General features: G+C 45.0%; 1 protein-coding gene across 3 annotated transcripts in view; it reads left to right on the top strand.

Moving 5' to 3' along the window:
* The window catches only part of NNT (nicotinamide nucleotide transhydrogenase), a 55,835-nt gene that overhangs the window by 1,217 nt on the left and 40,404 nt on the right, over positions 1–14,214 (top strand). For all 3 annotated transcript variants that reach the window (XM_081929621.1, XM_081929622.1, XM_081929623.1), the window contains exons 2-3: positions 5,354–5,561; positions 12,092–12,321. In XM_081929621.1, the coding sequence (XP_081785747.1) occupies positions 5,408–5,561; positions 12,092–12,321 (384 nt within the window). In that variant the 5' untranslated portion in view covers positions 5,354–5,407. The remainder of the gene's footprint in view (positions 1–5,353; positions 5,562–12,091; positions 12,322–14,214) is intronic.

The following is a 14,214-nucleotide window of genomic DNA, read 5'->3' as shown; positions in this document are numbered from 1 at the left end:
TCCCTTTCTTTTTCTAACTGTCAGAAGGGAACCGCAACAGTTGCCAAAGTCAACATCGAAGTTTGCCTGTAACGTGGAGGTCAAATGTAAGGTGGGAATGGAGGACGTGACCTTGTTTGAGCCTTGAAATGGGCACCGTTTGGGATTTGAGGAAGCTTCTTTCATATAAAGGGCAGGAGAGAGGCTGTGCGGCGGGGAAGGATCTGGGAAGAAGTTGTTTAAGTAATTATGGCTGCTTTCACATGACTTCAGAAGCCACAAGTCTATTCCTAGGAGTCACGCCTTATCTTTTAAGATGTGAGAGCCAAGGCCGGAGGGCAATGCTTCATTATACTCCCCTTTTTAAAAATTAAAACTCTGTTCTGGGACCTGCTTCAAAGGTACACATTTAGGTTGCCATATCTTTGAAACTGGATTGCCCTTTTAAGGCAAGGGTGGTTAACCTGTGGCCTTTCAGATGTTGTCAGAATATGACTCCCATCATCCCTGCCTGTTGGACAGGTTGGCTGGGCCTGATGGGCGCCAGATATCAGCAACCTCTGGAGGGCTGCAGGTCAGCTGCCTCTACTATTACTAGTGGAGGTGTGACTCTCTCAATACTGTTGACCTGCAGGTCTCACATCCATATTTATCTGGAAGTAGACGCTGTGGGTTAAACCACAGAGCCTAGGACTTGCTGATCAGAAGGTTGGTGGTTCAAATCTCCGCGACGGGGTGAGCTCCCGTTGTTCGGTCCCAGCTCCAGCCAACCTAGCAGTTCGAAAGCACAAGTGCAAGTAGATAAATAGGTACTGCTCCGGCGGGAAGGTAAACGGCGTTTCCGTGCTCTGCTCTGGTTCGCCAGAAGCGGCTTAGTCATGCTGGCCACATGACCTGGAAGCTGCATGCCGGCTCCCTCGGCCAATAAAGCGAGATGAGCGCCGCAACCCCAGAGTCAGCTACGACTGGACCTAATGGTCAGGGGTCCCTTTACCCTTTACCTAGACCTCGTTGAGTATGGTAGGTAGTGGGAGGCAAAGCACTCTGCCTTGTCTTGCTGTGACCTTCCAGGCATAATTCTAGAAACTGTCTGAGTCAAACCCACTTCAGAGTTTATCGTTTTGCCATTGTGTACTTCAATAAAACATGAAAGGAGGGCGCACACGCCAGGGAATTGCAGTTGGCCTGCGGCACTCCGGCACTTTCCCACGGACTGCTTCCCAGACATCTGGATATGCAAATTACCAGCATTGCACATTGGACCTTATAGATTGTCTCCTTCCCTATTTCATATTTGTCAAGCTGTTACTCTCCAGTTGTTTTGGGCTGCAACTCCCCAGCAACCTCAGCCGGCACATGCTGACTGGGACTTGTGAAAGTTCTGGTCCAAACATCTGGAAGGCAACAGGTTGGCAAATCCTGTCTTGCTTTGATCTTCAGAAATGGTTAAGAGCCCCACTTGAAGATGCCAGCTATTTGCCTGGAGTGTATAGCAAGGGCATAGATAAGGGAGAGAAATAGTTTCTCTTCTACAACCATAAAACTCAGTTCTTCTGAACAGTAGGGTAATATTTCCACAAAAATTCCACGAGACCTTATTTTTTGAGGCTGAGGTCCCATATTCAAGGTGATGGTGGGCAGTAGGATTTTGGCTGTGGTGCATGTGATTGTGCTGCTAATATTACTACTAATATTAAAAAGGTAACGGTAAAGGAACCCCTGACCATTAGGTCCAGTCGTGACCAACTCTGGGGTTGTGGCGCTCATCTCGCTTTATTGGCCGAGGGAGCCGGCGTTTGTCTGCAGACAGCTTCCAGGTCATGTGGCCAGCAGGATTAAGTCACTTCTGGTGAACCAGAGCAGCGCACGGAAACGCCGTTTACCTACCTGCCGGAGTGGTACCTATTTATCTACTTGCACTTTGACATGCTTTCAAACTGCTAGGTTGGCAGGAGCTGGGACCGAGCAACGGGAGCTCACCCCGTCATGGGGATTCGAACCCCTGACCTTCTGATCGGCAAGTCCTAGGCTCTGTGGTTTAACCCACAGCACCACCCGCGTCCCTACTGCTAATACTGTATTACTTTATATTAAATATCCAGTTATACTTTGAGTAAGTGTGTTTTAGTTACAGACCCTGGATTCTCAGGAGAACATGGTCATGTATTCAAAACCAGAAAACTGGAATACCTTACAGATGTGAGATGAGACGATGCATACATTGATGCCATGTGTATTTGAAAAATACAGAAGCATTTTTTAATTCTTAATTTTTTGCAGGGTGGGATTTGTTTACCTAGCTATCTTTTCCTCCCAGTACTCCTCTTGGAAATTAGTCCTTTTTGTCCTTAGTAAACTAAATTGCTGATTAGCACTGTTGAAGGATTGTTGAAGTTAGTAAATGGAAATTGTAGGGGGGAACCCCCCCAATTTCTAAACAGCATATTTGACCTGAGAAATAAAGGCAAAATAAATAAAAATCTAAAGCTGTGACATAGTCAAATACCGTATATATTTAAAAATAAATAATTAAACTGTCAGGGTTATCTATAAAGCACAGTTCTGACCTGGAGTTTCAGGCACCAATGAATTAAAACTTGTGGTTAACTTGCATGCCTGGGTAGATGATTGGACGCTGACAGCAGGCTGCATAAATTAAAAGGGCCGTGACTCTGAGAAGGCTTTCACAAGTCCTTCCCTCAATGAATGAACTTGACTCCTCTCAGAGACTGATAAGGAGTTGTATCCAATCATGTGTCTCTGGTGTAAATTATACACTGCATTGCTTTCAGAGAGCAGCCAATTGGAACTTGTTAATGAATGGGGATTCCAGCTTCGTGCATTTCCTGCAGACGTGGTAAATGCCCGGGTAGTAGTTGAGGCATTATTAATGTGGGCTATTCCTTTAAGGGGGTCACTTTTATCTGACAGCTGTTCACTTCCTTTGGCAAAGGGCTAACTGTATTTCTCTTGGAGTGAGTATATTTCTTACGCATTTTGAATATCTTGGGTACGTGGCATCCATTCTCACAGTGTTCCTGTGTTTTCTATTTGTGGCATTTGCTTAGTAACTACGCATGTTGGAAACTTTTTAAACTTGTACATCAAGCTGAGGAAGTAAGAGTTTTTCCTGAAATACTATAACTGTGTGCTTATTGGGCAGCTGTATAGTGGGTATCAATTTTCAATGTCTTTTGTTTCTTTTTCTAAGAGAGTAGCAAAAATGTTGCCTACACTTTAACTTGATCTATGAATGGAGAGTGACTGTGTGTTTTGTTTCTTCAGTGCTGAAATAAACGTTTTCAGTTAAAAGCTATTAAACAGCAATTTTTTTATATACCTCTGCACGCTTTTTGTTACATGGTGTAGGTGTTGACGTATTAACCCTCCCTTAAAGGAGATTTTTTAACTAGATCAATTTATGTTGGAATGATAATATGCAGACTTTCAAGTTGCACGGACTCTTCATACCGAGTGCCCCAAAGTGTTGCTGCTATTTTCAGTCTTTTACATGTTGTTATGGTTGCACTAAAAATAGACTTCCAGCAGAAAAAAGAGAATTAATTCCTGGGCTATGCATTATTGGCTGGCACCAGCATTATGAAATGCCTGTTATCTGCTGGTACGTAACCTCACTTCAGCATGCTGCGTAGGCTAGCAAATCTATGCTGTAGGTTATTGCCTGTATATAATTTGGGCTTCTTACAGCTTGCCATCCTTTGTAGTCTTCATCCTTGAAAACAATACACTTAGTCTTACTGGCTTTGTTTTGAATGCAGAACATTGTAAAACATACGTAGCTAGATTTAACCAGCTTGCTGGTAATGACACCTAGATCCTAGTGACAACAATAGTAAAACCCTCATTAATTTTCAAGGCTGTTGGATTGTACCCAGTACTTCTTTTTTTGGGGGGGAAGTATAATCACTGGTGATAGTAATGATACCCTTGAAAAGTTTATAGTTAGTATTGTTGCGATTGTGACATAATTTTATTGTTCAGCTTATTTTTGCATTTGAGATTCTGCTACATGAAGGCTCAGGGTACTGTAACTTAAATGTGAAGACTGTCTTGGAACTAACATAGGAAATTGGGAAGCTTCCATGCACCCAGGGTGTAACATGGAGGATGCCAGCAGGGCCAGGGCCCTGGGCATAGATTTTTGAGGGGGTGCAAAGCAGGGGCCCCAGCGCAGCCTGGCCCGGCACTCCTCTCCCCGTGTCGGAGGAACCAACACTTATGGATAAGAGTACTGAACCAGGTCATGCTGGAGGTGCCAGTGCCTGGTTTGTGCCTACCAAGTGCTGTGCTGGTTTGCCGGGCTCCCCCTTTGCGGGTTGGCAGGTGGTGTAGTGTGGCCCTGCATGGCTCCAATACAGGGCACTCCAGCAGCGTCTGTGGCAAGGGCTGGGGTGCTGCGTTGGGATCCTTCACCCTCTGCACTGTGTGCCCTGCCCTCGGTGCATGCATTCACCTGCCCCAGGCTCCAGGAGCTCACGCTAAATGGCTGCATGCACAGAGTCATTCCAGCTTGGTATTGCATACATCAGGGGTAGCCAGCGTGATCCCCACCAATGCTGTTGGACTTCATCATTTTGCCAATTGGCCATACTGACCGGGACTGATAGGCATCACTGTCCAACCGCACTATGTTGGTTACTCCAACCCTATATTGAGACCCTATATTGAGAGCCAGTGTGGTGTAGTGGTTAAGAGTGGTAATCTCATAATCTGGGGAACCGGGTCCACGTCTCCGCTCCTCCACATGCAGCTGCTGGGTTACCTTGGACTAGTCACACTTCTCTGAAGTCTCTCAGCCCCACTCACCTCACAGAGTGTTTGTTGTGGGGGAGGAAGGGAAAGGAGAATGTTAGCCGCTTTGAGACTCCTTAGGATAGTGATAAAGCGGGATATCAAATCCAAACTCCTCTTCTTATATTGGCTGCAGTGGCTCTCTGGGATTTTAGACAAGTGTGTTTCCCCTGACCTTTCTGGAGATGGTAGGAATCAAATCTTGGACCTTCCACATGCAAAACCTGTTCTCTGTCCCTGAGCTATGGTCATTGTATTGAAATAAGTAGTTATGTCTAGGCTCGAAGAGAGGTAATTATTGTACCTCTATGAAATGAAACCTGTGTATTATACTTTGTTTAAATTATTAAGATGCTGAAGGTATTAAAACACTGTGAGATGGTACCAACATTGGATACAACACAAAGAAAGAATTGTGGACCTTGTTAACCTTCCCGCCTCCCCTCCCCAAGTCCTGATGGATGCAAATCACGATCTGAAGTGACACATGTTTTGAATAGACTGCTTTGCAAGTCTCCGCTGCTATTATTTGCTAAAGGGCTGATGCTTTTGTCTATGGCAGGGCATCTGTGTGGCTTCCTAACGGGGTGATCCTGCCTGCTGAATCTTGGACAACATGGCAAGTTTTATTCTACGTACAGTTTCGACAAGCTGCTCCAGTCCCCTTTTCAACAGTGCGCTGTCTCACAAGGTAAAGACTGTGAAGACACCATGCCTACGAGCCTTCCGCGTGCATCGGGTGCTCTGGTGCCAGGCTCCTGTCAAACCAGGTATGTGAGTTCAGATAGGTATTCATGATTTCAAACTGATTCTTGACAGCTGTAGAAATCAGTTCCCAACTTTCCATCCCCTCTTCCAACATTCTGTCACCCTCCTAATGTGTAATCCATAAAAGGAACCAGGGTCAGGCAGCAAGTTAAGTTTTGATTTTAATGTTGATTCTATTCCTCTTTCTCCCATTATAAGTGAATGGTTGCTAAGCTCCCTTTCAGGGTGAAAAGAAAGGTCTAAGCTCCTGGGTGAATTTGTGAGGGCAAAGCCTTCCCTCCACATTCAAACTAGGTCGCCCAGCCTTCACTGACAAGACATCCTGCAGGAGGTCAAAACGCACCCCCAGGGTTTGTGTAAGGTTATCGCTCCTTCTGTATGCTCCCTGCCCATTATAATGATTAGTAATTTGCTGGTGAAGACATGTGTTATATTTGGAAGGGACACACCTTGGAAATGTGTGTATGTTAAGTTTGCCTACAAACCTGCCAAGGGCAAGGAAAGTCCATGATGAAGTGCAAGATAATACTTCCGCAGCTAGCAAATATTTGTGGAACTCAGCTAATTAAATATATCAATATATCTAGATACTTTTTGTGTTCAGGTTAAAGCTTAATCTGCAGTGGCTGCTTTCACGAAACATATTCTGTGAGACTCTTCTCTTTTTTTCTCCTTACTGGACCATACATATTTGGTGAAGCTTGGGAATTTGTTAACCAACCCTCTTACTTCCCCAAACCCTTCCCTATTTCAGTTTTACCTTGGTAGTCGAACGGCTTGGCTCCTGAACAAATTGGCTCCCGAACGCTGCAAACCTGGAAGTGATTGTTCCGGTTTGTGAATGTTTTTCAGGAGCCGAACATCCGACACTGCTTCTGATTGAGTGCAGGAAGTTCGTGCAGCCAATCAGAAGCCGTGCCTTGGTTTTTGTACCGTTTCGAGAGTCGAACGGTCTCCCGGAATAGATTAAATTCAAGAACCAAGGTACCACCGTACTTCTTGTCAGTCTCTGTCTTCTTTTCCCACTCCTCTTTTGTCCTAATTAGTGGGGTAGGAGAGCTGAAAATAATGTCAATATATTTCACATCCAGCAACCAACACGCCCTTTTGGTTTCAGATAGTACATGGGTAGATGAGTCTAGAAATCCCGGGTCACAATTATTCACGGCCCTCTAGTGGCTTTGGTGGCTAATTTACCAGAAGTAATGTATTTATCATTAACTCTGGAAGCGTATACTTGATTCTGGCCAAACTAGGCCTCCCAATGTCTGTTTTGTCACCTGACATCTCATCTGGTTTTTAATCATATACTTCTTGGATGGGTAAATTCTAGTTCACAGAGCGGTGCAAGAAATCAAGAATGGATGAGAATAGAGCATCGGAAGATGATTATGGAATTTTAGCAAAGCATGACATCCACTTTTCATGCTCAGTCCAAAATTCTGTAGGTAAAACAGTAGTTTCCATCATAGGAGGGTTCTTGCTCTGTAGAAGGAAGTTCAGCTTTCATTGAAGAGTGTTGACTATCTAAGGTCTGGGCAAAAATGGAATGGTTTTTCTCCTATTAAGTCACTGAAAGGCATGTTTACATTTGTGCCTCTTATGTTTACAGACAGTCTTTCAAGTAGCTTGGCACACAGGCAGGAGGCAGAGTGGTGGCTCTGCATGACTAAGAGTAGCTAAAAATGTCTTTAAGGACTAAACTGAAACTGAAAATGGATGTCGTGTTAATGTTTTGAGTTGCTCTTTTGCTTCCTTTTTTTTTTGTGTGTGGGGGAATATTCTGCAGTTCACTGGTGTAGCAAGCACTTTTATTCTGACTTTGGCAGTAGCTATTATGAGATGCTATTATGAAGTGATTGCCAATGGAAACAGCATGCTTTGCTTTTTGAATGGCCAGTCTCTGCTCAGCCATTAAATAGGGCATGTTTGCATATCATGTTAAACCACGGTTTAGGACAAAGAACAGGAGCTGTCACAAGACCCAGGCTCACACACTTTCCTCTCCTTCCGTAAGGCCAGGAGCAGGACTTTGGTAGCCCTTCGCTTCATATTCCCAAAATCTTTGCTTATCATTGTCTGGATCAGGGATCTTTCATTTTTCTTAAAAAACAAAACAAAACGCAAAACCTAATCAGTTTCAAAACTAGCTAATTTCAAACTGGAAATTCTGTAGCTGGCTTGGTCAAGTGTTCTAAACCAGAATCCCTGGTCAGGATGACAAGAGATTATAGAAAACAGAAGCTAAAACTCTGCTGGGATCCTCCTAGCCATGTGGAAAGAGGAGAGGGGAACACAGGGCATGCAAGCTCAAACCTCCCAGTTTTAATTTCTTTGCTCAAATTCTGGTTTACTGTGACCTGCAAGTGTTTCCTCCCAGTATTAGATTAAGATCAGTTGAGCTCATTTTTAAGACCATTAACATGTTAGCCTCTTCATTGGAGGGTACATAGAACTTTCTGTTAACTTTAGCACTTCTTTTGCTGGTCAGAACAAAGTAACAGGGTGCTTTTTACATAGCAATCAAGGTGAGTGGTGGTTGTGATTATCCTAGGAATTTGCCATTCCATCCTGTGTCTGATTGCCGGCTGCAGGTGGATCCTACCATTCATGTCCTTCCTTCGCTCCTTTCCTGTATTTCCTACCTACTCCCAGCCTACACAGTTTCTTAATGCAGTATAGTAGATAGATATAGTATGGGTGACCTTAGTTCACTTCCCTGCTTGGCTATGGACTTAGCTGAGTGTAACAGAGCCAGTCAGCGCCTCATGGTCTTATTTATTGGTTTATGCCACCTTTTAAAGCAGGGCTGAGCAAACTTTGGTCCACCCAGTGTTGCCGAGCCACAACTGCCACCCACCTTAGCCAGCCTGGCCAATAGTCAGGGATGATGGGAGCTGTAGTTCAGCATCGTCTGGAAGGTCAAAGGTTCCCACCTTTGGTTTAAAAGGTTAACACCCTTTTCAATGTGATTTACAGAACAAAACCCGAAACTCTTTATATTTTCACACATGCAACGTTAAAATAACTACATTGCAAAGCAAAATCATCAGCAACAGCCAAAGCCGTAACTTTAAAATATTTCACCAGCAACAGTTTAAAGCTGATCCAGGTCTCTTTAGGCTTGTTTTTTAAGCCTTTTTAAAGGAGGGACCTCAGGAAATGCATTGCAGAGGGATGGGTCCACAATAGAAAAGTTCCTGCCTTAAATAGGATAAAATGAGATTATGGTATTTTTTTTTTTTGGCACACTGCTCTGAGTTCCTTAGAGGGTAGGATATAAATGTAGTAGTAGAAGAAGCCATTGGGTTGCCCTTTTCCAGCTAGCATGATTGATGGTGAGTGATTGGTGCAGTACTTCCTTGGATTGCAGTGACAGTCAGTGCTGGGCATATCATGTGAGGTGTGAAGGATGCCCCACTGAAAGCAGCTGATTTGCTGCCTTTCCAGTTTCACTGGAAGATGTCAATGTAGGTGTGCAATTTTACTGAGTCAATGTAAACGGAAACGTCTTGGTCTGCTTCCTCCACGCTATTCATTGTATCTGTTTTTTCTGTCTTCATTCCACCTCACTCCCTTCAGGCTGTCTCCTTGTCTTCCTGCAGAACTCTGAAAAAAGGTGAGCAGCTTCTTCGGAAGCTGTTGGTATAGTGAGTTGGTAAATAAGTACAACTTTTGTTTTTTCTCCTTCCCCATCTTAGCAGTAGTCTTTAAAAATAGCCTCTTTTCTAAAGAGGCTGCATTCCTAAGCACACCTACTAGATAGTAAGTCCCATTGTGCTCATTGGGATTTGCTTCTGAATGGCTGTGCTTAGATTGCACTTTTGGTGTCTAATCTTGGGTTTTGTCTCTGTGGAAGGTCACTGAGGAGTACACGAAGGCGACCAACACAGTGCTGCTCTCTTCCTCTCTGTAGTTCCCTGTAGATTTCCTTATTGTGAGATTTAAGCAAAATTGAAGTGATCCTCTGTGAGTGGTGGAAGCTTACCAGGGATGATGTTGGGTCCTGTGGCTGGCCTTTTATGTCTCAGCGATGCTTATTCCATGCTTCATCTTTGCAGAAGGCATTGCTGTGACCTGGTGAATGGGAGGCAATGACTGGGCATTTTATCAGCGCTTCCCAAAGCTACCTTTTCTTCAGGGGGGAAAGGGGTGATACCTTAAAGAAGGGGTGAGCAACTATGGTATATTGTTAACTCATAAATAATAACATTATATAATAAGTTAATAACAAAATAATAGCTAACATTATTTTTAGTATTATAATAAAGGGTTGACCTTTGGCCTGGCACTTCAGTTTTGGAGAAGACTTGCGCTCATACCAGTGGGAGCCAATATATTAGGAGGGGTGACTTTCATTGGGATGGCAGCGGCGGAGTAAAGGAACAAACATCTACCCTCCCTGTGCACTAGGATGCCAATGAAAATCTCCCATGGTGCACCAGTTAGGCCTTGGGTGGTGGGGGAGTTTCCTTCTGCTGACAGGGTGGTGTAGTGGTTAAGAGCAGTAGACTCGTAATCTGGTGAACTGGGTTCGATTCCCTGCTCCTCCACATGCAGCTGCTGGGTGACCTTGGGCTAGTCACACTTCTCTGAAGTCTCTCAGCCCCACTCACCTCACAGAGTGTTTGCTGTGGGGGAGGAAGGGAAAGGAGATTGTTAGCCGCTTTGAGACTCTTTAGGGTAGTGATAAAGTGGGATGTCAATCCAAACTCCTCCCCTTCTTCTTTAGGAGCTTTTCCCCAATCCTAATTGCCACCTGTGTGTTTGTGTGTGGGGATTATTTTCCTTGGGATGGCAGCTGAGGGGGTAGAGAAGTGTAAAGGAGAAAGAATGAGTTTGGTGGACGGGGAGGGGGGGAGAGACAGAGAGAGGGGGGAATAGCACCACCCATGCCAGATATGTGCTGCAAGCATACACGCCAGCTTCTAGGGGCCAAGGCACTTCCACCACCACCCCAGTGGTTTTTTGAGGGTCCCAGGCTCCCTCAATATTCAGAGGGCCTTTGGCTCTGCCCCCCTTGCTCCTCACGACGTTGTGTGTGTGTGTGACATCAGGATGCCACATGAGGTCCCCTCAATCATCTTGAGAAGATGGTGCCTCTGGCCCTGAGAACATATTAAGTCCCTACTGGGTCAGGCCCATCTAGTCCAGCTTCTTGTTCTCACAAGCGTCCAACCAGATTTCTGTGGGAAGCACATAAGCAGATCCAGAGCACAAGAGCCCTCTTCCTCCTACAGTTTCCAGCAACTGCTATTCAGAAGCTTATCGCCATCAGGAATAAGAGCCACAGATAGCCTTTACCTCAGTGAATCTGTGTAAGCCTCTTCTATAGCCATCCATGTTGATGGGCTTCACTTCCTCATGTGGTAGTGAATGCCATAGTTTTAACTATACAGCAACAAGGATGCTTGAATCCTCCATCATTCAGCTTTCAACACAAGTCCTAGGATTGTGAGAGAGGGAGCCAAACTTTTCTCTACCCACTTTCTCCATGCCTTGCATAATTTTATAAACTTCTATCATGTCACTTTTTCTCTAAACTAAAAAGCTGCAAATGCCTTTTTAGTTTTCTAAGACTGGAACAACAGTTTCTCCACTCCTGTTTTATGGCTGTTGGTGTTTCTGGTGTTACAGCGTTTGAGAAGCACTGCAGCCTGGCCAAGTGGCATGTGGAACATGACCTTGTGAGAAATGGCTGCAGGACCAGTTCAGCCATAGACTTGCTAATTGGCCTTAGGCAAGTTGCTGGACTCTTAGCTGGAGTTTTTCACCTGTAAAATGAAAGAAGTCTATCCCAAGGTTGTCACCTTTGCAGCTAAAGAAGACTATAAAAAACATTGTACCCAAAGTGCAAATGACTGTAGAATTTTTTTAAAACCCAAACATTATGCATGCTAGTAAGTTCTTAGACTTCTACCACTAAGTTCACACAACCACTTTTCATAGAACTCAAGTGCTTACTGTTTTATTTAAATTGGACTTGGGCCACAATCCTGCACACTTATGTAGGAGTAAGGCTCATGGAGCTTCTTGGGATTTGCTTTCTGAGTGATTGGGCTTAATCATTTGAATGTGTTTATCTTTTCCAATACTATGAATAGTTAATGTTTTTTTATTGAATTACTCCTGCCATATATGCACTGGTGAGTTGTTATAGACTGGTATCTAAAGGGATGATGGTTGTCCATCATATTTTCAGCCTGAAGCATTGTACAGTGGTACCTCGGGTTACATATGCTTCAGGTTACAGACTCCGCTAACCCAGAAATAGTACCTCGGGTTAAGAACTTTGCTTCAGGATGAGAACAGAAATCGCATGGCGGTGGGGGGAAGGCCCCATTAGCTAAAGTGGTGCTTCAGGTTAAGAATGGACATCTGGAACAAATTAAGTACGTAACCAGAGGTACCACTGTACATGCAAACAACTATTTCCATTGGAGGTTGTTTTCTCTCTTTCTCTCTCTCCCCCCCCCCCCCGCCCTTTGCAAACTACCAAAAGATTTGCTGTTTGCTTCTCTTTCATTTACAGGTATCCCATATAAGCAGCTGACTGTGGGTGTTCCCAAGGAGATATTTCAGAATGAGAAGAGAGTTGCCTTGTCGCCAGCAGGAGTTCAAGCCCTGGTTAAACAAGGGTTTAACGTTGTTGTGGAGTCGACTGCAGGAGAAGCTTCCAAATTCTCTGATGACCATTACAGAGAGGCAGGGGCACAGATCCAAGGGACGAAGGAAGTCTTGGCATCTGATCTAGTCGTCAAGGTAATTCTGGAATTTTTTTCCAATACTTCCCTATCACAGGTGTGGGGAAATCTTTTCAGCTTCTGGGGCCCGCAAGCCAGAGGTGGGTGGGGCCATAGGCACATGTGGGCATGCCTAGAGGCAAAAGTGGGCATAGCAATGGATGTGACTCCTGCCTTTGTACCAGAGGCTATGTTACAGCCAAATAAAAAATTCCCACCCACCCACATCATTCCATCTAGACAGGCAATAGCCATCATCATAGTTCCAGGGACAGATTCCAGCCAGGCAAAAACATTGAGCAAAGGGACATAGAAAATGGGTGTGTGGCTTGGGGAAGGGTTGTGACTCAGTGATAGAAGGTCCCAAGTACAATCTCTGTCATCTCCTGGTATGGCTGGGGATGGTTCGCTGTCTGAAATCTTGAGGAATGGCTTCCAATCAGGGTAGATAATACTGCGCTAGATGGATCATTGATCTGGCTTGATATAGGCAGCTTCCTATGACAGTCCCAAGGGGGCTGTGCGGCTGCATTTGGGCCCCTGGCCTGAGGTACCTTACCCCTGCCCCATTCATCCTGTCATACAAATGCCCTATTTATGTGGTTGCTGCTGAGTAGAGAAATAATGCTAAGTTAACCTTGTAGGGTGGAGTCAGACTGCAGCAAAGGCACAGAGTGTCACAGATTCACTGCCAGATGGCAGCTTTGATGCAGGCTGTGATCTGGAGGTGTTGAGTTTGCACTTGCCCATGGAGTCTTCTTAGTTTCCCCGCCAAATATAGACTCCCAGTACTTTATGTTTTGGAGGCCACTGAGCTACATTTTAGCCTGTGCAGTGGTGGCTTTCCAACCTTTGCATTCCAGAGGATCCTGGTGTTTCCAGAAAGCTTACTGATGCCAGGGACGCAGGTGGCGCTGTGGGTTAAACCACAGAGCCTAGGACTTGCCGATCAGAAGGTCGGCGGTTCGAATCCCTGCAACGGGGTGAGCTCCCGTTGCTCGGTCCCTGATCTTGCCAACCTAGCAGTTCGAAAGCACGTCAAAGTGCAAGTAGATAAATAGGTACCGCTCCGACGGGAAGGTAAACGGCGTTTCCGTGTGCTGCTCTGGTTCGCCAGAAGCGGCTTAGTCATGCTGGCCACATGACCTGGAAGCTGTACACCGGCTCCCTCGGCCAATAAAGCGAGATGAGCACTGCAACCCCAGAGTCAGTCATGACTGGACCTAATGGTCAGGGGTCCCTTTACCTTTGCTGATGCCAAGTTCAGTAATATATGGGCCTACGGTTTCTGCAGGCAATCTAGCAAGGCCTCACATGCTTGCCCAGGTTCCCTTGCCATGTGAGAACGGAGAGAATCCTTGGATTCACTGGTGCGGTGTAAATGAATGTGTGTAGCAGACCATTTACCACTGGGGAGCTCTTCCTGGGCTAGGAAAGATCTGAAGGCAATTAGTAAACTGATATGAGTATTTGCTTGCATGAGCGAGTGATGGGAGAATTCCAGAAATGCCAAGCTAGATCTATGGAACTGGCCCATGGTGATCTGTGCATCAGGGCTGTTCACATATAAAGGAAGCCAGTGCCACATATTCATGAGTGTGCGATTTGTGTTGCCTACAGTCCTCCTTTGGCTCACTGCAGTTGCTGCAAAGTAACCTCAATAAGTAGCCTCAGTGTAGTAGCTGCTATATATTATAAGGATTGTTAAGTACAGTAGCTCATTGCATAAGTCACTTGCACTGTCTGTAGAATTTCCATGCAACTAGCTGCTAGGAAGATAAGTTAATTCCTTTCTCCGTTTGGCAACCACAGCTCATGCGTCTATCCTAACTCTCCAGATGTATTCAACAGATGGTGCGTGGGTGAGAACTTTCTCAAAATATTGATTGCATATTTTTTATTTTGTATGTGC

The sequence above is a fragment of the Podarcis melisellensis genome (genome assembly GCF_964234715.1).
Source record: "Podarcis melisellensis genome assembly, chromosome: 11".
In the NCBI taxonomy this organism is placed as follows: domain Eukaryota; kingdom Metazoa; phylum Chordata; class Lepidosauria; order Squamata; family Lacertidae; genus Podarcis; species Podarcis melisellensis.
This window is presented reverse-complemented; position numbering and strand designations above follow the sequence as displayed.